Source organism: Monopterus albus, unplaced genomic scaffold (genome assembly GCF_001952655.1).
Source record: "Monopterus albus unplaced genomic scaffold, M_albus_1.0 scaffold117.1, whole genome shotgun sequence".
Taxonomy (NCBI): domain Eukaryota; kingdom Metazoa; phylum Chordata; class Actinopteri; order Synbranchiformes; family Synbranchidae; genus Monopterus; species Monopterus albus.
In genome coordinates this window covers 349,606-374,839 of record NW_018127997.1, presented here as the reverse complement: position 1 = coordinate 374,839, position 25,234 = coordinate 349,606, and the positions used below count along the sequence as shown (strand labels likewise).

The following is a 25,234-nucleotide window of genomic DNA, read 5'->3' as shown; positions in this document are numbered from 1 at the left end:
AAATGGTGGAAGAAAAAAAAGAAATGCCTCAGTTGCACATTATCAAATAACAGTTTGTCAGAGTTTGATGTGTTTTGCCCAAACAAAAGGTGTCCTTGGCAGGAGAGATTCCCTGGATTTCTTTATAAATCTGAGACATTTGTATGTGTTGCAGGGTTGGCTAGACAGATGTAAATGCACACAGTGGGGAATCGTTCCTCTCCAGCCGCAGGACTCCTAGGTCCTGTCACGTTATAGTCTGCATGCTGGCCTCTTCCTCTACTCTTCTCAAACTGTCTCTCCATTATACATCATGCTGTTAGTCTCAACAGGTGCCAAAATATTTGCACAAGGATCCCTAGATCTGCATGATCAGGAGTAAACCAAAGCTAGTTATCAGCGGAACTGGAGAGAAAAGTAGAGATGACAAACACACTTTAGTGTTAATCTGTTGTGAAGCCAATAACAGGTCGGGGTGGCACCGGCCCACCCACATTGTTTCTTAGCCCACCCAGCCAAGTTTTATCAGAATATCGTGGAAAGTGTATAGCTTATAAGATGCCAAGAGACAGAGATAGCAGTTTTAAACTAGTACTCCCTGCACCTCACACTCTGTGCAGCCAATGGGAAGTTACTTTATTGCCATTTACTTCAAGTTAAGTGCTAATCATTACAGGAACCTCAGCTACTATGTGTAGCTCAGCTTAATGTTGTCCTTAGCCTACTGTTAGTAGTGTCATTATTTCTTGCATAAAATCAGAATTTTTGAGTCTCAGCCAGGTTGCACTGTAGGCTATAGTTAATGCAACAGAAACGAAGGAGTGAGCGCTCTCTTAATTCAAACAATGCTTGACTGGGTGTTTTCTTGTCTTTCTTGGATTTTCTTTGTATTCACAGCTATATATGCATTTGTGTTTTTTTGGGAACTGTCCAGTACTGAAACAGCTGTGGTGGTAAGGGCATGCATGAGGGACGTTTCTGTGCTCTGATGTTTATGTTGGTTAATTGCCACGGTGTAATGAAAGGGTTAACTATACAGTTATGACAGTGCATGAGCTGCGGATGTTCACACCTGTCCTGATATTGAGTTTCAGATGTTCCAATGTCAAAAGCCCTGTTGTAATGACATAAGAAACATAAAACCCGCCTGTTGTTGATGCAAATCAATTCTTGACTGCATAGGTTATAGAAGACAGGTTTTTATCTATACTGTTGTGTGCAGCCTTGTGTTCTGGGCCCTGCTGGTCTAACATGCAGAGTCACTATTGCCTTTGTGATGCAGAAGATTCCAAAGTAAAACCCACATTCGTCTGCAGTATGTTTGTCCTTTTTTGTGGTGATGGCCGCCCTATAAAGTTTTCATAAGTGTGCTTTTATGGGAAAAGATGGCCCATCTACTTTTGTATTAACCCACCCAAAATACAATTTCTGCCTACGCCACTGGTGCTAATGTGCCAGTTTAGACAAGCAAAATGGCTAGTAACATCAACCTGGGTCTTTCACGCCCCCAAACAATTTCAGAAGATGATTCATGTTTTTGTAGCAAATATTGGTCATTTTTGAAACAAACTGCCACTGCATCTCTGGAGATGAATTCTATTGATTTTCCTCTTGGCTCATTCTGGTTTTCTCTCAGCAATGGGTTATTGCTTAATTCAATGAACAGCGGCTCTCTTAGACATCTCCCCTGACTCCAACTGAGGCTTCGCCTTATGTCAGTCCCTCAACTAGTAGCGCACTGATCACTTGGCAGATGCTTTAACCAATTACCTGACATCAAATCTGAAATAATACATGACTGCATTTATACAGAGCATGCTTCTATTTCTTTTTTGTTATTGTGGAGTGAGTCACCATTTTATAACTATAGATGGAACTGAAGATTTTACTGCTCCTATGAGAATACATCAGGCTTGATTTTAATTGAAATGCTTTATAATTAAAGCTAAATATTCTATTCAGCAGTACCATGAGATTTCATGACATTTTCATACTCACGATGCTCTGAAAGTATATAGATTATAATTGAAATAGTGTGTTCTATGCGAACCTTGTGGAAGCTTTATCCCAAGTAAATACAATAAATTATCAGCCAGAAAGTTTTCTGTTTTGCATTACCTGGTTCATGTCAAATAGATCATTTTGTTTTGGAGAAACTACATTATACAGTGCCTATAAAACTACTGTTTCATTTGTATTTTTAGATGTATTCTTGGTCCTGAGATCAAACCTCCATGTTCATTTTAGTCAGCCTCATCCTTTTTATTTTTAAACAGTTTTTAGCAAAGTAAATCTCCAACTTTTAATCTCAGTTGTCAAAAACACTTTTAGGGATTTTTTTTAGTCAGAAGAAAATGTTTTGAACATTTATTTTAGTTTTATTTCAAACCAAAAATGAACATTTCTCTCAAACTCCAACATACAGCTTTTGGATTTCACCCAGCTGAATTAACTGGTTCTAAGGACTATGGCTGTTCAGTGACTTGGAAGTGTTCACCCCCCAACTTGTGATTTTCAGTCCGGTTTTCAGACTTTCTTGAAATGTTTCAGTTTGATTTCATTTGGCCACAATACTGACTCACTAAAAGGTGGACATTCTAGATATAACTCTGTTACATTAGAATCAAATGACTAATCTCTAGCTGGTTTAGATGGTTTTGGTGTGTCTTATTTAAGGGATGAATCATTATGCAAACATTTTATGCATGAAATTACATTAGATCATTTAAATAGTGATGTATATGAATTAATATGGCAGTCAAGGGGCGGGGGTCAATCAGTATCAAACAAGAATAAGAGTTTACAACTACACTAGTAGTTCTGTGGTGGTCTGAGCTAAACTCTAACATGCTGCCATTAAAGAATGTTCAAAGAATTTTTACCATGTTAGTTTAGCAACTGGTGCATGTGAACTGAAAAAAAAAGTCAAAAAGACAAAAGGATTGATTTCCCTTTGAGAACCAATCATAATGAAATATTAAAATGCCTCCATGTGGTGCCCTAAACCTTCTTCCGAGTTTTTGTACCTCTCCCCACCTAGCTCCCTCTGGGCTGATCTGGCAGGCCATGAAATTAATCACAATTGCTGCGATCAGTGTAGGTGATGTGACTACTGGCACTTTTCTGAAATGTTAATAAAGCCATATTGAATGGTGCACTATTCTCTGCAGGAAGTCCCTAGCCTGTGGCAGCTCACTAAATCTCAGTGACTTCATTAACTCATTACCATGAGTCACGGTGTGCAGCGCCAACAGCAATTAAAACTCAACAGAAAAGAGAGATGTCCTTGGGCCACTGTTCTGCTCATGAGACTGATATACTTTACTAGATTTAGCAGGTTGATTGACATATCAATAGGCACCAAGGTAGATTACATGGCCTCAATCAATATTCAGATTTGTCTAACTTGCATCTCAGTCTGAAGCAAATTGTGCACAAGTAGTCAAATGCTGTTGGCTTTAGTGCTTCAGGCTGTGTGGCAGTGCTGCTGTTGAAACAGGATATGCTTTCTGTCACAGCCAGGAATATGATGTACTCTCACGGCTTTATTTTAATAATTAGAAAATTTGACCTTATTAATGTATGGTAATCGTAAAATTACCAAAAGATAAACAGAATTTGATTTGGTAAAAAAAACAAATCCTAGGGGGTGTGAAAGGTCAAAAGGATTTTCCAGTACAAAGAACACTGATTAATATTCAATCACATCTTTTGTCTTTTTATTTCCTAGTCAAGCAGGAGACCAGAGAAAAACCCTAACTTTCAATGAATATGTCAGGGCCTTCTCAACTCTCTCCTCTGTCTTTTGTAGAAACACATTTCTATTCATGAAGCCAGTCCTCTATAGTCATGACACTGCATACTTATGTTTCTTTTGTAAAACTCCAGCAAAAGAGTAATTAAATTGCAACTGTGAGCTTCTGTCCCCCTATATGCAGACTTAAAGAATCCTTTACCTTAGCAAATGACTGACAGCTGATTATGAAAAACCCAGAATTTCTTTTTTTATTTCCTCCTGTGTGAAGGCAGTCCTCCTACACCTTCTGCTTTTGTGCACACTATTGTTATGGCTCCATTGTTAATGAGTTTAGAATTAACTGGCTGTAATGACTGATGGAGGAGTAATGTTTGGATGGATGTGCACACTGTGTGCAGGTATCTGTGTCTGTTGCTTACTCGCTAGGAAGAATGCAAGCGCTGCTGCTACTGGGAAGGTTGCCTTTGAGGCGGTCACGCCTCCATGCTTGTTGCATTAGGTGTCATCCTGTGGCCATTCGACTACATTAATTAGTTGTACTGTGAAGCCTAACGCTAAAGCTGCTGCTAAGGCTCTGCCCAAACTAATCTATTGCATTCTGCATTTGTTCTTTTAGTTCATCTGATGACATTTACAGTACTCACTGTAGACGTAAATGCATTTACTAAACCAAAAACTAATATTTCCTTTCTCTGTCGTGTTGGGCTGTAACCCATTAAGGTGTGGATCAGACTACTGTATTTCTGTTTCTATTGTCAGACAACAACAACAACAAAAAGCATTTACAAGTCATCTGAAACTGTTTTTTTAAATATTGCCTGATATGTTATTATTATTATTATATGTTTGAAAATGAACATACACAGCTTCATGCCAGCTCCTGTATCACGTCTTAGAGGCTTCAGAAACTTGCACTGCCTTTTCCGCCTCCACTTTCTCACGACCCTGGAGCAGGCTTATGCTATTGTGTTCTGCAAGTAAACACTCTATTTTTCTTGTCCCCACTGAAATATGCTGCTTTAGTGGCATCCACTTTTAGGAGCATTTTCAAAAAGCTACATCTTCTAATGAAAAATACTGATGACTTATTGTGGAGCAAAGAATAAGATGTTTTTGCAAGCTTAGTATGTCGTCAGAGTAATAGTTACTTGTCGCAGTAACTGTCACATTTTAGTTAGTTTTCCAGGAATTTGATTGGAGGGTTATATCACTCGTCTCTGTGTGTTCAGTGGGAAGACTGAACCACCAAGTCCTCCAACCTAGATGTCTCATATACTGTAGGTCATTTGTCCCTTCCCATAAGAGCATCTCCTGAATTCGCTCTACTTCACTGGCAAGCGGAACTGAAAGAGCTCCACCAACAAAAGCAACAACATACAGTATGTTGCACCGACACATTTTAGGGACTTTCATCATAATGAAAACAGTCATAAACATGGCATTACAATCCTGACATTTTCACAGTTTCTCACAGACTACTTGATTATGTTCAGGAAGAAAAAACAACACACACCAGAAGTGAACCCTACTCAACCCTACTGTTTTATGTAGCTATCCATCCAGGTCCACATGGGCAAGAGGTGTGAGAAGGTGGCTAGCCTTTGTTAAAAGAGAAGTAATACACCTTCCAGTAAATCCTAATTTGTCTTATTTACTTGTTGCATCTTGGCAGCAGGCCATCTAGCTACTGTTAAGCCTACAGTTAAGAATAAAATAGGTTTGGTAGTTGGAGGATGTTGGAACCCTGCAGTCTTACTATGAGGAATAGAAAACAAAGTAACGACTAGTGTAGTTTATTGCTTCCACTGTAGGTAACTTGCACTATAATGTACATGTCAACTTAAGTTTCATTCATGGTTGACCCTCTCCTGTGACTACAACACTTGGGAGATACCTCTGGGTTTAACAAAGGTCACTGTTATTGATTTACAACATCTATGACAGGTCAGGAAAGGTTAGCTGCACACCTGTGCTTAGCTAAACACGAGTAGTAATTATAGTGTAGAAAACTAGCTGGATTTTAGGGCTTTGTTTGTTTGCTGTTATCTCTCCTCATTCTTCTCTTCTCCTCTGTCCCCCTCTGTCCTGCAGCATAATTTTCTATAATGAGCTTGTGGACAGGCGGTGAGATACGATTCTTGGAATTAAAACAGCATTTTCTACTTTGATCATCCAGCAGTGTGTGAAGCACTGAAATAAGACCCCCCGCCCCCTCCCTTATCGAATCTCTGCTCACACTCTCCCTCTCTTAATCTTTCTCTTGCTCGCTCGCCTTGCTATGTCTGAGCTTGGGGGATTGCTGCATGAGATGGAGAGTTAATGAAGAAAGTGTTTTTTTCCCCTCCCCTGCAAGAAGACCGGTAAACTGGCAACTTTGTACTCTTCTTTTATTAATCTCATCACAATCTGCTGTGATGCTTTACATCACTGTCCCAGCTTCTGAATCATAAAAAATATTCAACGTCTTCATTTTGAGGCCCATGAGAACATGTCTTCAAGAACTGCATCAGCTGCTAAACAAATTAATCAGAATGTTTTGCTTTTTGCTCCTAAAGTTGGGCCAAACAGCTTAAGTCTTTCTGTGTGAAACAATTCCTGTGACATCCTTGTCTGTTATTTCTTTTCATTACACAACATCTTGTTTTACATCACTTGCAGGCAAAACAACAGTCACACACGCCCTCGCTCTCACGCGCACCCTCACACCCATAACTGGCCCTGTCCTCATATACTGTAAGTGAGATGCAACATTGTCAAAAAGCCATTTAAGATACGATCATCTAATATGGAGGCTGACGTGGGCTGGTGCTGGCAGCATGGTTATGTAAGCAGCTTTCTCAGGGACTGATGGCAATCCAACACACCCAGCAGGGGAGCAGTGATGTGTGTGTGTGTGTGTCGGGTGAGGGGCGGGGGGTGTGAAGCAAATCACACATTCAGTACGCTAGATAATATTGCACAGAGTGTTTTGCCACAGGTACAGAGAGATTCACTCCTTTGTGCCAATTGATTTGTTAATATGCTAATGCACCGTGATTAGCGAAGCATGAAACCGAGCGCGACTTCGCTCAGTGAGGTGCTGATTGAAAGAAATCAACAACCGGGGCGGCAGATGACAAAGAAATGCACAATTTGGAAATCAAAACTTTGAACTCTGTATTGTGGTGACAGGCCAAAGTAGCAGAGTAAAGAATAGGTTTGGATGTTTTTCATTTTCATCTTAATACAATACCCATGTGTCATATATACATTGAAAGAGGCCTCTCCATGCTGGCCATCAAGTGATGTCTCATCACAGAGACTACACTCAGTGGTCTGAGTTAGCCAAGTTGTGTAGGTATTTCATTACTGTTACACAGTGGAGGGAATTCCTCCAGGTGCTTGGACAAAATGCTGGCAATAAAAAAATCTGCATGATGGCCAGACAGAGTTAATGATTAAGCTAACTAAGACTAGCGATGGTAACAGTAGCTTCTGTTTGGTAATATTTTGTGTATTTGTGGCTATAATTACCTGTTAAGACCCGAGAACACAACAACAACACTACACCGACCGAGAAAGAAACATGGTCAGACAAATGACAAATTGTAAACAAGCTATCAGTTTAGCTATATGATCCAAATCCCTCATTGCACAGCAGTTCAAAACTGGACCAGGAAGTTTGTGATAAATTTGTACAATGGACAGTTAATTGGATAATAATTTCATCACTCGCCTTCATTTTCTTTTCTGTAGGAGTTTGGCTAATTTAGGGGTTTGTTAAAAACTTGCCCGATTATGTGACTGCTTGTATTTATTGCCACAATATTCGCCAGACAAGAAAGTCAATATCAATTATAAACCCAGGATTTAATTAAAAAGCCAAGATAATAGTCAATTAAATGTTGTTACTTTTGGCCTGGCTGCATAATGCACTAATGCACTCCTCGCATTAGCACTGAACGTTGGCACTGGACATAAATCGTTAGGTGTGGAATATGGACAAAATATGGACATAATTACATAAAATAATAGATTGTTCTTTGTTCTCTTTCTGACATGTTTCTAGTAATAATGCCATGTACAGCAGTCACTATCAAAAGACATTATGGCAAAAATTATGAAAATAAGATCCAAGCTGTAGGAAGAAGCCTTTAAATCATAATTACAACACGATCGGTTTCCTGCTGCTGTGACTGTTGAGCTGTGATGCAGTGCAACAGTAAAGTATGCTAACAGCAGCTTTACATGCTACAGCGGGGTTTAGCACATTATGATAAATTTGTGGTGACGAATTAACAGTCAGTTTGTCTGAACGTGGCTTCAGCTCCCATCAGCACCATTAGCAAGCATGGTTTATGAGATACACTATTTCATACACAGTGCGTTTATATGAAATGCAAACATATGTGAAATGTTACAGTCATAAAAAAAACCATTTAGTTTTATTATAACATACATTACAGTATGGCAGCAGCCCCTGCAGTTAGTACTCCCATTAAAAAGCCTCGACATCACTGACATGAATTATCAGCCAAACTCACTGTTATGATTGTTAGGGAAAGTTCTATCAAACATGTAAAATATACACTGCTCAATAAAGATCAGAGTGTGACCCAGTAGCTTTTATACAAACACAGTTTCCTATAAAAGAATAAAGTGTTGCCCTCAGTTCTTCTGCCTGAATTAGGTTTATTGAGACTCAACAGACTAAACAGCTCATACCATGCCTCTGTGTATATGCATGACACGTTTGCGACTGATATTTGAGCAAAGTAACTCCATATCATTGATCTCAGGAGATGACCCTGCTGATATGTCAGTGCCCACAGGGGAATGCAGTGAGCCCTTGCTGAATGCGTTACCTTGGGTTGAAAATCTGAGCAAACATTGTTATGTGCTGATGGTGGCCATGCTGGCGAGTAGATTTGCCCTAGGAGGGAGGTCTCCTCAGTGCACCGATTCCTTTGCATCTTTACACTTGCAGTTGTCTTTCCCCTCAGCGGTGCTCCACCAGATAGGCAGGACTTTCTGCCTGTTACATGTCAGACTACATGTAGGTGTAGAAGTTGACTATAAAAACACAGTCCTGTTCCAATTAAGGAACATAACCAATGTTGTTTACTGTTGAGCTGCCAACTACACTTATGTCATTTGTAGCCCTGCTTTAAAGGTTTTATTTTTATAAATGTCACCCCTGTACTGACTGTCAAGTTTAAATCTTTTATCTTCTTTCCCTGCACTGCAAGAAAGTTGTGCATCAAAATAAGTGACTGCTTTACATGGCAGTGGTTTGAAATGAGACGACGGTATGCTTGTGCAGCACTGACGGGAAATGCTGAGCCTCCCTGTAAGTTTCTGTTGCACGCATCATAAATACACTGCATAATGCTGGGTCAGGAGAATGGTAACTAATGCTTGAGCATCAAGGTTTCTTGTCACATTTTGTTTCTAAATAACCATGCAGGAACACTCAGGCCGGTAAACTAATGTGTGAAAGCCTACGAATAGATCAGTTTGGTCTTTTGCTGCTCAGGGTCACAAATAGATGAATTACCTGCATTATCTCTACCAAAGCAAAGAAAATACATTCTGCAAATACTAAAGCTTAAGGTTTATAGCAGCTGCACCTTTTCTCAAAGGTGATAAATCTGGGTTCACTGCACCCACCACATCCCACACTACAGGAATACATCTGCATCATTCTCATTAGCCCCCCTCAGGCATTAGGTATGGGCCAAACAAAGGATGTAGGAGATGACAGGGTGTCTTCTATGGGGAAAACCCTCCACAGGCATCAATATGTCAGCCTTGCATTAGATATATGATGGATTTAACAATCCATTGATTAGTTATGGACTGGAGTAATACTGAGTGTCATTTTGTAAGAATCTCCAGTAGCTCTGATTAACATAGTTAGTGTCTGTGGTTCTTCTTGTTCCTCCAATGTGCAATGAACACATTAGTGACTAATGAAGTCAAAATCATATCAAGAGCTGCTTGTACTTGTGTATGGAACTTCAGAACAGCTAGTATTAAAATCACTTGATCAAATTGGAATTTTGTTTGAGATTTGTGCTAAAAGTGTTTGAAAAACTGAACAAAATAAAAAGAATTACATGAATCAAACATTTCTATTTTTTAGCAAAATCATCCCTTAATTCCAACATTTTGCACTGTGACACTTCTACAGCAGAGATTTCTGACAGGTGTTTGCTCTAGTTTAAACTCAGTCATGTGAAGATGCAAATACAGGCAGCTGTAAAAGGTAAATGGTCTTATACTTGTATAGCGCCTTTCTATGCTTTTACAGCACACTCAAAGCGCTTTCACATTATTCGGCCATTCACCCATTCGCACTCACACACCGGTGACATCACCAGGAGCAACTGGGGGTTCAGTGTCTTGCTCAAGGACACTTCGACATGTTGACTGGACAAGCCAGGAATCGAACCGCTAATCCTCCAGGAAACAACCCGCTCTACCTCCTGAGCCACAGCCGCACATTTAAATTACATTTAACAGCCCAATAATAACTAGAATTATCACTTCACGGGTGCATGCCCCTGCCAACCAGTCAAATTCAAGGGAATGAACAGGCGTGAAGTTACGGACCTTGACCTTTGACCTTCGACCACTAAAATCTAGTCAGTTGATCCTTAAGTCCAAGTGGACATTTGTGTCCAAATATGATGAAATTTCTTCAATGAGTTCCTGACATTATGCGTTCACAAGAATTGGCCAGACAGATGTATGGACTGAAGGACGTTCGGACAGACAGACAGCCCAGAAACATAATGCGTCCAGCCGCGGCTATCACCAGCATGAATGCATAAGAAAAGGCTCAGATAGGGACATGCAAAGTAGTCACTGTAATCTTTTAGATGGAGCAATTTAGAGTGAAATCAGAGAACATTTAACTAGCACTAGCATGAGACAAGAATAAATCAATCTTTCTACTGAAAATGTAGCTTTACAGTATGTTATACGCTAAGGAACCTGTGTGTATTGTAATTACTTACTCGTGTGTTTATATACATTTTACAGAACAGCGACCCCTGTGGTTCAAAGTGGCCATTAAAGGCTAACTATAAATAAAAAGGTCACAGCAAACTGACTCAGTAATGTCACTTACACATCGTTGTCTATCTAAAGTTGGCTAACATTAGTTGATATTAGCTACTACTAGTTACTGGTCATACCACAGTGTAAGACTGTAGCAGAAAAACCCCTGAATGGATTGAATTGAGCAAGGGTTTGTGTTGGTGTTTTACTGCTTATTTCACCTTTTAACTGTAGCAGAGTAAGATTACAACTTGCAGATTACAAGTTCTTCTTTCACGAGTTATAAAGTCTCACTTTAATGCATAATAAATAATCAAGATCCCATGTCCAGGTTTTTAACGTATTCCTTGTAAAGAGCTTTTCTGAAAAGGAAACAGTGTGCACTTCAGTGCTATGTTTATCTATAGTGTGTGCCTGCACTGTTGGTACTCATGTTATGTGCATTTTAGGACTGAGATGTGATATTTGCATATTTCTCTCACTGGGGATTTCAGGTAAACCACCTGCTGTTATCAACAGCAACACTCCCACTTGTTATCATTAATGTACTCAAACTATAAAGGTTCATTTGGTCAGTGGGTTTAAGGTGAAAACCGGTGCATATCGTTCAGAACCACAATGCATCCCTGTAGCTGCATGTTGCTGAGTGAGAGGCAGTGGTGATGAGAAGCCCATGGTAAATCGATTGTGATGGATCAAAGTGCTGCATAGCTAGAGCCCTGCGGTGTCAGGGTGCAGGGAACAATGGTGACTTTTTACACTTCCTCCCTTCTTCTCATTATCCTCTCCTCCTATCCCAGTTCTCTTGCTTCATCTTAAAATTCCAGGTCCTTTCTGTCTTCCTGCACACTTGGTGGCATTTATTGTGCCTGTGTGTGTATGTGTGCTTGAGAGAGAGAAATGACTTGATGCTTTGTGTCATGGTGTCAGGTGGCATCAGCCGGTAGTTGATGGGAAGATAGGATGTAAGACAATCAATATCTGAGCACTGAAATTGTTCTCATTTCCAGCAGCCTTCAGCACTGTGTCCACATATCTGTTGCTGTAAAATGTGGGGAACTGTCTGACTTACAATGATAGGTTATTCATAAAATGATGCTATTGTACTGCTTTATTGTTGAAAGTTGGAGCACAGAAAATAGGCCTACCCAGTCTGACAAAAATCGACAATTTCACTTACAGCCAGGACTGGTGTTGTGAATTTAACAGTATTACTGCTTTTTGGTGCAAAACGGCAAATGCTGTTTTTTTTTTCCAATGTGATTGTATTTATTGTTATGTTACCATATATGTATCACAAACTAAAAAAATAACCACTTGGTTCTGTTTTCTAGGAGAAAAACACTGGCCGGTCCGCTCCCAGAGTCACCATGGTAGGGATGGCTGTTCCTTGTTAATGGGTCAAAGTTGCCTCTAACCACATATTTATTTCTGTATTTCTCTTATGAACCTTTTAATGATTAAGAGTGTAAACTATAGTAACATCTGGTTCCTTATCAATGTTTAGAGGCAACTTATACCTGGAGTGTTACTTGTAGTGCAGTGGCTTCCTGTTGACTTCTATCTATATAGGATACCTAACCTGTGTATTTATCCCTTGACATTTAGCTTTCCTGTCTGTATGAGAACATGTGTGCAGTGTGGTTTGTGTGTGCTGGTCTGAGGGGTGTAATGGTACAAAAATTTGATTTGGTAAAAATTGTCCATTAAGACATGTTAATAGCATATTTATAATTAATTTAAAGGAAAAAGTTTTAACAAAACAATCACAGTAACAGAAATTAGTGTTCTTATATCTAAGTGTCAAGTACTGAGCTGAAGCCAGGAGGTTAGCCTAGCTTAGCATAAGGAAAGAAAGCGTGAGGAAACAGTTAGCCTGGCTCTGTCCAAAGTGCAAAGGTAAACCATATAAATAATTAGTCATACGTTTATAATCTGTACACAAACAGTGTAAAAGCACTTTGAGGTTTTATGGGAAGTTATGTGCTAGAACGGCCATGAGCAGTGAATCTAGGTTTCCAGGCAAGTGTTAAGCAGATTAATGTCCGGCAAAGGTCGTAGTATGCTGAAAAAAACGTAGAAGAAATCATCTGAACGTAGTTTTAAAACTATGTTTTTTCAGCATTAAGCAGATTAATATTCTTTGTCAAGAAATTATTACACTCCTTAAATCCCTGTAGTTTTTATCTCTAGTCCTGAAGATCCATCCTTTGACAATATTTGTAACCTTCAGCTTCATTTCAACAGGTGAGCACAAAGTTCACTGCAAACAGTTTAAGTTAGCATGTTTAATTGTATTGGTTTCCAGACACAGTGTCACTCAATTTCATAATTCATTTCCGTTTTGATTTCATGGGTCGACGCAGAGTTTTGGTCCGATCCACCACTCTTTGTCTAGTATCACTGTATTTTATAGGGATACCATAACACTTATGAACAACACTTCTGTTGTTACTAGAGCCTGTAGCCAGGGAAGCCAGCTAGCATATGCTCTAGCTAACAACTGTCTCTCTGTCAAAGCTCACAGGACTGTCATTCTTTGGAATTTTTGTAATCCATGTACTACAACAGAGCAAATTAGGCAGTAGTAAGATAACTCTGTGTTAAACTGAACCAAAAGACAGTTCCCAAATAGACATTCAGGCAAATACATGTACCATTACACACCTGGTTCTGTTAAAAATAAATGGTGTGGTGATGTGGGCTTGCATACAAGTAAACATTGTAAAGAGGCTATTTTAATTGCATAGTGTTTGATTTCAGTTAAAAAGTCCAATCATTGAGTACAGTTTTTGCCTCATTAACGAAAACCCTAACCAAACTAGGGCATAGCTTATGTAAACAAGCATATTGTGTACCTCTTGATGTTTGTTGCAGCCGGCCCACCTTGTTTCTTTCTTTTCTTTTTTCACTGTGTTGTGCCTTAAAACCCAGTTGGTCCCATTTCATTCCTCTGTACTAATTCCTTCCCTTTGAAATAAATGTTTTCAGTTGTTTCACTGAAGCTTTTTCTATGTTGTCCACTGTAAAAAAACGAATGTCCTAACCTCTATGGTGTATGTGGTCTTCGACTCTGTCCGTCTTAGTGGAGAGGAGGGCTGGTCTATAAAGGCATGGATAAAGGCAGTTTTGATGATGTTACTTCTTTTATTTTAAGAAGACATCAGAAAAATCTGTGCTTATCCTTGTTTACGATATACGGACCCTCCTCTTCCTCGCCCTCCACCTCCTCTCAAAGGAAGTCTACTTTTCAACAGCCCGCACATGGAGTCCACTGGTATGTCAATCAACTGTTGAGAGAAATGGCTTTTTGATAAGAGTGTTATTCCTACTATGTGACATCAGGTGAAATTGCCGTTCTGTTACACTGTTGATTTTCAGGAAAGATTATTACCTTTAAACCCAGTGAGTCACCTCAGCTTTGTAGTAAGAGAACAGAGGGAAACCAGACAAGCTCTGTTGGAACATCATGAAGCACTACTTCAATAAAATGGATCTCTTATTGCCTTTTAAACACACCAGGTCACAATAGTCCTCGGTGGGTTCACTGTCTATCACATTTCAAAATGAATTGGATATGAGGTTCATCTCAGTCATCTGCGCTTCCCCATCCCTGCTGGGATTATCATGGCACATTTGTCAAACTGGAGAGGCTGTGACATGTCAAGTAAGTACTTGGCCTTTGGTGTCTTGGGGGTGATTGGGAGTTATAAGATAAAGAGTGATACTTACTGGAAATGTAGACTGAAACAGTCTGGACTGGGATTTCACTGCACTTGGAAGAACACAGGAACTTTGTAATCTGCAGCTTCACTGATTCTCATTAATGAAGTTATCTCTGAATACATAATGATAGAGAGTTTTAGTGCAGCTATTAATTTCAACCAAATCAAAAAGTCTGTTAATTGGTTTTTACTCACTAGCAGACATAAGATATAGAGTAACTGAAAAGCCTAGTGTGGATTTGGAGATTTTAGGTATACAATCGATTATAAGAGAAATACAAAATCTAGAATCTGATACATATTAATGTCATGGTGAGATGATACAGGCCGCAAATCTGAATTTTTCAAATTCAGATTTGCTTGATTGGCATATCAAACACAGTCACACCAAGGCACGGGCTGTTTTATATCTGTTGATGAAGTGTTACATTTCTGTGGGTAGCATCCCTTTTGTTTTTTGCTTCTTCTTTTTTTTCAGGATAAGTCCATGTTCTTAACTCCAAACTCTGGCTCCCACTAGCCACTCAATTAAGCATGACCAGTGGAAGCTAAAATTAGCAGAACTACAAGTGCTACCTGTATAAATATAACTTAAAAACAGTATCGCACGTCCTGCAGTTGGGTCAGTAAAGCCTCCCATTCTGCCAGTGAAATCAATGAGGAGGTGGGAGGAGCTACTTCTATCCAGGCGCCTAAAGCTTTGTCCCCTACTAATTGAGTGAAGTGGGGCTATCATGGCAGTTAACATTTAGCGATTAAATGTGAATACTCTTTGTCAGTTGTTAAATGTCAAGCCCATGGTGGCTTCCCTTTCCTCTGCTTCCTTTGCTGTGAGCCGAGGGCAGGGACATGCTGATAGCACCAGGCTGTCAGAGGAGCCAGTGGGACAGAGACATCCACATTCATACCTGTCACACACTTTCTGCACACATATGCTAAACACACACATGCATATTGCACTCAGTACCCCCTCAACAGCCACCGCCACCTCCTCGGGGCCTTTCATAACTTCAGCAGCTTCACTTGGCAGAGCTAATGGGATGGCAGGGCTGTTGGTTTTAGAGAGGGATGTCATGAGGAGAGTGGAGCAGAGAGCTGAGGATGGCTCTCTAATAGATCTGAGGTGGGTGAAGGGCTGCCGTGTGATCACTGGCCCGTGTTGCTGTTTCTCTGCTCTTTTCATCCAAGTGACCTACCAAATCCTCCTTTTTCATACGTTTCCTTCTGTTATCTGCTGCTATCCTGTGTCCACTCCCCAACCCCTTGATTGCTCGTCTCTGTGAGTCGTCCCCCTCCTCTTTGTTGTTGAGAGAAGCTAAGCCTTAAGGCTTATTATTAAGTTGTGTCTGTCTGTCTCTACTGTTAATGTTTTGAATTCTGTCTCTGTTCGTGACCATGATTTCTACAATATCTAACAGTCTGCATTTTCAAAACAGGGGAAGAATTTTGTGCTCATATGTTTCTATTCACATCAGGTGCATATAGTATTTTGTGCTGCAGGATTTCATGTTTAAAAATCAAACTCAAAGTCCAAGTACAAAGCTAATAGCCTAAGATTCGAAAGGAATAAGGGAACAGATGAGTGACACAAGACAAGAAAAACAACATCATGCAGATCATCTGAAACACCCCTCTGATGTGAGGTGAGGTCAATGGTCCAAAAGTAAACATCTTTATGTCCAGTTTAACAGATATTGCATTGCGCTCCTCTCAGTGATAGAAAGCTTTTTGGCCTTACCTTGTCATGTGGCCAGCCAGAACATCTAGACACAGTTTAGCCTTTAGAATGGGCTCTAACTAATTTCTCTTTGGTGTTCAATAACACTGTGATTGTAAAAGGCCATGCACATGGTGGTGTTCTGTAAAATCTTGTATTATATATTTAATATTTAGTGCCAATATTTAAATAAATTCTCACACAGTTTGTGCACTTGGTAAATATGGTATGGCTAAGGTTAAGACAAGTAAACAATGGACAAAAATTAAGCAACTAAAACACTTAATTAAGCTTTGGGGAAGTCTATGGTTAGGGTTAACATGTAAATCCTTAGGTTTGGAATTGTCCATTAGGTTCATAATCCTGTGGTATAATAGGCTGGTATGGAAGAATCTGCATTCCTAAATGTTTCTTCTATCATTAATTAATGTTGCTTCACTTGTCCTTACAGGTTGCTTGTATGTGGTCCAAATGTTTGGCACAGTGCTTGGGTCTGACATTAGGAAGCTCACCTCTGAGGGCTGCACAGTTGTTTGGGCCAACACTTTGATGACTTTGTTTGTCAGTTAGCTATTTCCTTATTTCATGCTCTCACATACTACATGACTGTTTGGAAGTGCTCCATTCAAATCATCTATTGTCCAAGCATGACTGCTTACTATTCATTGAAAAAGAAGGTTCTACAAATGCTTATTTAACCATGGCAGGGGTTTCAAGGTGATACATGGTCTGGTCAGCACGCCTTCTCTTGGCTCCCCTGAGTGCTGGATTTGGATGTGATGTTTGGAAATGTGATGTGAAACAAAATGCCACACCAAATGTCAGATTACTGAGTCACTTGTGTGCCATCTGGATGTAATTATGCAAACTCGCCAAGGAGGTATTCTCCAGAGATCAGTTACAAGCGAAGGGAAATTTAATGTGAGTAATCTTCTCGCGGAGGTGAGGGCGACTTATCTCCAGAAGAAAGTGTCTAGTACCGGCCTTTGCAGCCCACTGATCATAGATATATGGCTGATTCAGCCACTACATCTGACTGACACCATCTGATAAACACACAGCTGCGTCATCAACATACTGACAGAAAAACATCCATTTAGCAATTTAGATTGGGACCCAGTCTAACCCAACAATCTGGAGAGCATGTCAATCACAAATAATGAGGCCACTGCATGATTACAGAGCAGCGCTGGCTTTGCATCTCGTTTAATGTGCCAGTTTAAGGAGATGAAGGCAATAACTAATGGGCAGCAGTGCATCCGGGGAGATCCTACCCTCCACTGTAAGCTCCCTTCATCAGTGACAAGCAGGTTTCTGAGCTGCTCCATGGTTATCTACTGTGCTGAGGTTATTTTGCCATGTCAGCTCAAAGAGGCAAGAGGTATGATGGTGCCATGTGGTGTTCTGAGCTGATAAGCTCTGAGAGGTTGGAGTGCTGGGTCTCTTCCTTGGTTCCATGGGTGTCCAGGCTCCTAATGAGCTACAGTCTTATGCTTCTTCTCAGTGCACAGTCTCTTTGGACCCTTCAGAGTGGGTTTAGAGTGGAAATCACTAGATTGAGACAAAACTTCTTAGAGCTCAAGAGCATTCCGTAGTATTGTTCCAGGTCCAGCTTCGCTAACTCAGCTTTTAAGCGAAAGACAGGAAGCTATGCTGATATGAAATAATGAAGTCTGGGAGGTTTCATTATTGGTGCCGTTAGTGCTGCAGAGATGCTACAAGTTTCAGAACTAGTGATCATCTATTTTAGCATTTGTTTTTTGGTACCATTTTTATATCAGGACCTTTAGGTATTTTTCCCTTCAGATATATATATGTGGTTGTTTTGATCTGATACCAAGGGCCACAACCCTCAGTAATATAAAGATGATAAATAAAATAAATATAAAGTTTATTATGTTATTATACAATAAATATAGACTGCATTTTTATTCTGAACAGCAGCTAATTTACTATTATGTGGGGAAGAGCCTCGAGTCATGGTTTATGCTGATTTATGATGAATGCATCATTCCCAGGTTGCTTCAGATTATATTTACCCACCCACAGTGATTTCTGAAGCATGTCTTTGCACTCTTCTCCATTCATTAATTTTACTTAATCACATGCTGCTTAAAACATGCCTCAGATAATCAGTTTGATTAAATTAGTCTGTATAGAGGTGTGTTGTTCCATGTTGTTGTTGCACTGGTATACTGTACGTACTGTATGTATAAGTGCTGACTGATTGAGAAAGTTGCTGGTATTTCATGGTCTGTCTCATGAGACATAAGGGTCAAGCAAGTGAATTCATTCTTGTGAATTGAGCAGTTCATCTGTATCTGAAATGATTAGGTTGTACTATATATGGGACTGTAAAAGTGTGGGGAAACTGCCTTAATTTTTTTTTTTTCACATTTAAGAGTAGAAAGTATTAATTATTATTAGTCTATTTGGAAAGGATGTAATTTGTGCTAAAATCATCATAGTAGAAATTACAGAGATTACTTTCACAATGAATAAATTTTCACAAAAACCACACATCCACAGATTCTCAACTAAATTGTCCGCACTTTCAGAAATAGTTTCTTTTTACTGAAAACACAATATGCTGTACTTTGAGTGTGTGTGTTTTTCCTTTGGCAGCTCCTTTGTCTTGGGTTAGGTATTAGGGTTAGGGCTTTTACATCTTGATTATAAGCTCAGTCACTCTTATTAACTAAACAGATATACAGACCTGTCACAAGTTAATGGAAAAACCTAAAGAGATGAGTGGTCTCTTCCAGAACGACAGGGCCCCCATCCGAAGGGCATGGGGGGTCACTGAATGGTTTGATGAGTATGAAAATGATGTGAATCATATGCTATGACCTTCACAGTCTGAACAACTAGATATTGGATCAAGTGTTAGACAGCATCTGGAATGTGTGGAATGTTAGACAGCATCTCCACCACTACCATCAAAACACCACGAGCGAATATCTTATAGAAGAATGGTGTTCATCCCTCCAGGAGAGTTCAGAGATTGGAGAGCCAGAGGCAAGGTGCACTGAAGCTGTTCTGGTGGCACGTGGTGGCCCAGCACTTTACATGTACATATCCTGTATATTACAATGTTGTTAATTTAACATATTCAGGAGACACAGTCTCAGATGTCTGCACATTTCTCCCCTTGAACCTTCCTTGTAAGAGTCACTCGTAAGTATTTTATGAAAACGAGAAACTCAGTGAAGGAACACACAGAAGACACATCCCATCTATCTCTATAGCTTGAGCAAATATTGAAACTCGTGATATGAGAGCAGCAGCCTCCCTCTCCTCCTCCACTTCTTTGACAGATGTAAATGGATGTTTCAACAGTTGGCTCTAATGCATTTTTAAACAGGCACAGCAGCAGACAGCAAATGAACGTGCCGCGACCGCAACACTTTATGACGGGGCCTCCATCTATTGCTGCCTCCTCATACAAACATACAAACCCATACTCATGCACGCACACGTTCCTACACACTGCCGACAATAACTGTCATTCATCAACTTTCTCAGTACAATGGGCAGTAGTAAAGGTCCCATCTTTCAACTGAAGCACCTCCACGCTGTGGTGCCCAGCCGAGCACTGTCACACACAAACACTCCTGCACAGTGGGGCGGATGGATGATTGGGTGAAACTGCTTTTTATTCTCTGAGTAAAAAATTAAAATGGCTCTGCTCTCCCAGATGACACCATAGACAACTCTTCCTGCGGATTAGTCCATCTTCATGCACAGAGAGTCAAAGAGAAAAGGGCAATGCACAGAGCTGGAGGACTACACTGTGTGAATATTAAAATGAATTTCAGAAGTGTAGTTTACAAAAATGTATATACAGCTGAATCAGAAGTTTACATACACCTCAGCCAAATACATTTAAAATCAGTTTTTCACAACTCCAGACATTTAATCCTATAAACATTCCAGCTTAGGTCAGTTAGTGTCACTCCTTTATTTTAACAATGTGAAATGTCAGAATAACAGCAGAGAAAAAGTTTGATTTCAGAATCAGAATCAGTTTTATTGGACACAAGGAATTTGACTCTGGTACAGTGGCTCTCAATGTGCATGTACATATCCCCATGCAAGGGGCAAATAAACAATATACCAACATAAGACTGTGTAGTATAACAAAACAAAACACTATAAACAAGCAATAAACAATGCAAACAATGCAAAATAAACAGTATAAACAGGCAATAAACAATGCAGACAACAGAAAAAAAAATCAGCTTTTATTTCTTCCATCACATTCCCAGTGTTTCAGAAGTTTACATACACTCGGTTAGTATTTGGTAGCTTTGCCTTTAAATTGTTGAACTTAGGTCAAACGTTTCAGGACGCCTTCCACAAGCTTCTTACAATAAGCTGCTGGAATTTTCACCCATTCCTCCTGAACTGGTGGAACTCAGTCAGGTTTATAGGCCTCCTTGCTCACACACACATATTTCTTCAGTTCTTCCCACATATTTTCTATTGGACTGAGGTCAGGGCTTTGTGGTGGCCACTCCAATACCTTGACTTTGTTGTCCTTAAGCCATTTTGCCACAACCTTGGAAGTCTGCTTGGGCTACTTGTCCATTGGAAGACCCACTGTGACCAAGCTTTAACTTCCTGGCTGATGTCTTGAGATGTTGCTTCAATTCCACATCTTCCTGGGATTGATTTTTTTCTGTTCAGACGAAAGTACGTTTATCGTACCATACTTATCTTTATCTTACATTTATGTGGTAAGTCTAAGAGGCAGAACGCGTCTCCTTCCTGAGCAGTATGATGGTTGTGTTGTCCCATGGTGTTTACACTTGCACAGTATTGTTTGTACAGATGAATGTGGAACCTTCAGGCATTTGAAAATTGTTCTCGAGGATGATCCAGACTTTTTTTTTTGTCATTCATAAAGTACATGTCCTAACCGACTTGCCAAAATGAGAGTTTGTTAACCTGGCTTTTGTGGAGAGGTTAAAGAACCAGCTTTAATGATTTCAACCTCAGTGTATGTAAATGGAAGAAAACATCTTCACCGCTGTGACAACATATCCATCATATGTAGCAGCAAAAAGCTACTCAAATAAAACACAAGCAAAATGACAAACATTCACAGATTAGCAGATTTTGAAAAAAATATATTATGTCCAGGTCTGCTTATTTACTTTTTCAACTGCATCCCATGGTCTTCATCATCAAATGGAGCTTGTGCGGGTGTCTTGTCATTTAAGTATAGAAATTTGATCACGTTATAACATGACAAACAACTGCCCAAAGTGCACCGAATACCTGAAGACTTTGTAAATGAAAGCTCTAGGAAATAATATTAACTGGGCCTGCATGGCCGATGTATTTATTTATTTATATACTTTTCAGACTTTGAGGCAGCACCACAGGCTGTAAATAAAAGCTGATGTCTATGGAGTTGCACATTCTCTTCTTAACTCATGTGATGCAAAAATGGGCCATGTGTTTCTCAGTTTGTTTGTTTTATTCATTTGCAGCTTTTTGCTGAATGCTATGTATATTCTGTCAGCATGGTGAAGTTGTTTTCTTCGCTTGTTTTCTCTTTCAACTGGTGGTTTCTTGTGGTGGCCACCCTACATTTGAGGCATCTTTTAATATGATGAATGCATGGATTCATGTAGTCTCTTTCTAAATAAAGTGAGCACCTACATGTTCCAGGGCAGGATGTGATAAATATTGAATGCTAGCCTTGTTTCTTCTTCTTTACTTTTTCATCCATAATGTCTTATCTGTAGCCTCTAACTTTCTGGATTCTGTTTGATTCTGTCTGATATTCTGTTAGCCTAACACTGAGGTTACAGCGGACTCCACCTACTTTCACACATTCCCCAAGTGCTCTCATCTTTTCTATGTCCATTGCCTTAATTTGAGGAAATTAAAGGGAAATTATTTCACCAATTAAATGAGTTTGCCAGCAGCTGAAGAATGGTGATGTGGCATCCTGACTTGTTTACACTATAAAAGTTTATAAATCAAAATGCCACAGGATTTCAGTGAATTATCTCTTTAATTTCCACCCTCACACTACTAACAGTCTGTATTTGAGCTGATCCAGAGCATTCCTCATGGACACTGAACAGGTCTTTCATTGCTTTTGTCATTGCAGGTACCCATCAGCACAACTATAACCATGTGCCTCTAGGTAGCCCTACACGCACACCTAAGAATGGTAAGAACAAGTAGCGTGAGAGGGAAATACTGAAGTGAATCCACAGCTCAGTTCAGTACTTGAGATGAAGCCTGGACCTGAGCAGTAACATTAATATAGTGCTTGACACTGATGTGTGAAAAACCCCTTGACATGGTCCTCTTTTCAGTTCACCCCACTGCAATTTAATTCTGTTATTGAAAATAGGTTTTTTGTTGAAGACTGAATCATAACAATATTACATCCCACATTTTTCTGTGAGAGGGACCAGGCTGCTCTCACTGTCCACCTCTCCATTTTTAAAAGGAAATATGAGCCTTATTTAATGTTGAGTCGAGGTCATCCTGTCGTCTGGTTAACAGAGCATATTAAACCTGTGAGGTTCCCTCCTGATATCTCAAAAACAGAGTTTTTCACCGGAACATCATGCTCCACGTGAGGAGCATCACCATGAAGTGCTTTTTATTACTGATGTCATTCAGCTGTTGTTCAGATTAACTCTTGTGAGGGAGCCAGGGCCTGGGGTTGTAGACTGGCAGGTGTGAGGAATAGCAGTTGCATAAGGATGTAAGGTAGAGGCTGGAGACAGCAGAGATAAAAGGAAAGGAAGGAAGCCATAAGCTGAATATGCACTGTCTATTAAATCACTCTTATCTTGTCATTTGTTTCATATGATGTTTCAAGCACTAATATGAAAAAAGCTTCAGGTCAGGGTCTATGGCTTGAATTCAACAGCCAGAATAGACACAAAGATATGCAAAACACATTTGTAGAATAGGCCCCCGCCCCCCCAAGCAAACTGAAACAACCAGGCAATACAGCTGTAAAATGGCAAGCAGATCATGTGCAATCATTCACACAAGTGTACATCACATGCCTCAGGATGTAAAGGCTGGTTTGATTTCAATAATTTTTTGCAAAGAGATTTTCTGTATCAGTGGAGTTTTTGTTGGTTCTGTTTTTCTCCACCATCAACATGTTTCTGAAATCTTTGTTTTTTTTGCTTGGGTTTGGTAGCTCACCGATCATTGAGACGTGGTAAGTCATGCATACATTTAATTTGGTGTAGAAACTCATTCATGACATTTCAACACATATTTGTCTAAATGCACACCACATTTGTGTCATCCTTTCTTCTGCTTACAATTAATGGGTGTGTTTTCAGACCTGATTTAAGTAGCATTTGCTCGTTATTTGAACCTGTTTCAACAAGAAAATGTGTGCTTTGTCATGTGGGGCAAGAATCCTAGACAGTCAAGTCATGTGATTGCTAATGTATAGGTTACAAGCTTAAATAAAATGTGTGCTATTCTATGCACCTGTTTGTGCACATACCATCAACATCAGCAGCTAGCTACCTAGCTGAAGCCATGAAAATCCATGACACAAAATAACTGCACAAACGTGGATGAAATCTACACCATTCTACATGATGTAAGTCTGCCTAAAGCCGAGTAGACACTGTACGGATTCGGCTCGATTTTAGATCCAATTCAGTTGCACCAAACTAAATTTAAGCTGTGTTTCCACTACTGGACCCTAATGAGCCATAGACCTTAACTATCACTAAGCATATCCACACGGTTTGACGTGGTCTGTCTTGCTTTGCATTTTCACTATTTTTCTTAAACCAGAAACTGTTGTGTGTATGTCGTCGTGCATCATTGAAAGGTGACAGATGTACATTGCAGATTACAGCTGTTCATCAACTGTACAAAGAAAAAAGGCTAGAAGCAATGCTGTTTTCCTTTTGGTTGACCAGGTGTTTGAATGAACACACCTGCTCCGGGGTTCTGTTTAAATGTCCAGTGTGAGCTCTCCTGTCGCGCCCGACTGAGTGAATGCACAGTGTGAACAGTGAGGTCAAGGATTCTGGCCATGTGGTCAGGCCAATTTAAACATATAGTCTGAGTTAACACATTGTATATACGCTCAATAAATTTGTACAGTGTCTGCTTGGCTTAAAGAATGAAAAACCCTCAAATGAACATACATAATAATTGTACACAATTGTAGTGCAAAAATTAAGTGGAGCTTCCATATGGGGTCAGATGTGTCCCTCACTACTGAACAATGGAAACCCCTCTTCCTATAAGAAATTGGCTCTATGGCATTTGTTTGCAGTAAGAACCACTATCCTCGCCGTGTGAACACTCACAGTAGGATCTGCAAAGACTATTTGAGCCAGGTCTGTGTGGTGGTACTGTCCCTTGTGAAGAAGCAGTAAAATGCATTTGCTATTGAGATAGCTAACAGCATGCCACAGCCTGAATCGATTCTCCCCTTTATTGATGCAGTGTAGCAGACAGTCCATTCACAGATCATTCACATCCTTCGAACCGCCTCCCTGCAGCTCCCAGGACCCCCTGCTGTCGCCCAGCCCTGCACCAAGCTTCACTTCTCTACTCACTCTTCAACTGCCTTTCCTTCTTGTGTTTCACACTCTGTTTTCCACATTTAGATTCTCTTATCTCTAATTCTTTTTCTCTTTCCCCTCCTTCTCCCCATCCTGCAGCAGTTACTAAACCCCTATTTTTATCTGTCCTTCAGAGGCTGGTCTGGGGCCGCACCCATGCCGATTGCTCTGCACTGCGTGACAGACTCAAAGCTCACAGGGAAAAGCAAGATAGAGCAGGAGTCAGAAAGAAAATGAGAGAAAGGGGAATACTGAATGGACAAGACAGAATTAAGGAGCAAAGGAAAGTGGGTGGCAGCATGGTAGGACAGATAAGAGTGACAGAGCGAGGAAGACGGCACAGACAGCGGATGTTTGTGTGAGAGAGAGAGATAAAGACTAGAATGAGAATAAAAGAAGGCTTTCGTCCAGTCACCACCCCCCACAC

General features: G+C 40.0%; 1 protein-coding gene across 8 annotated transcripts in view; it reads left to right on the top strand.

The window, feature by feature from the left end:
• Positions 1 to 25,234, top strand: part of LOC109966676 (shisa family member 6) — a 72,402-nt gene that overhangs the window by 40,722 nt on the left and 6,446 nt on the right. For 3 of the 8 annotated variants that reach the window (XM_020611723.1, XM_020611718.1, XM_020611717.1), the window contains exons 5-7: positions 12,115 to 12,153; positions 22,350 to 22,412; positions 23,409 to 23,429. The exons of 1 other annotated variant lie outside the window; for it this stretch is intronic. In XM_020611723.1, coding sequence (XP_020467379.1) covers positions 12,115 to 12,153; positions 22,350 to 22,412; positions 23,409 to 23,429 — 123 coding nt within the window. The remainder of the gene's footprint in view (positions 1 to 12,114; positions 12,154 to 22,349; positions 22,413 to 23,408; positions 23,430 to 25,234) is intronic. 4 more of the 8 variants (XM_020611724.1, XM_020611719.1, XM_020611720.1 and 1 more) reach the window with 3 other exon arrangements.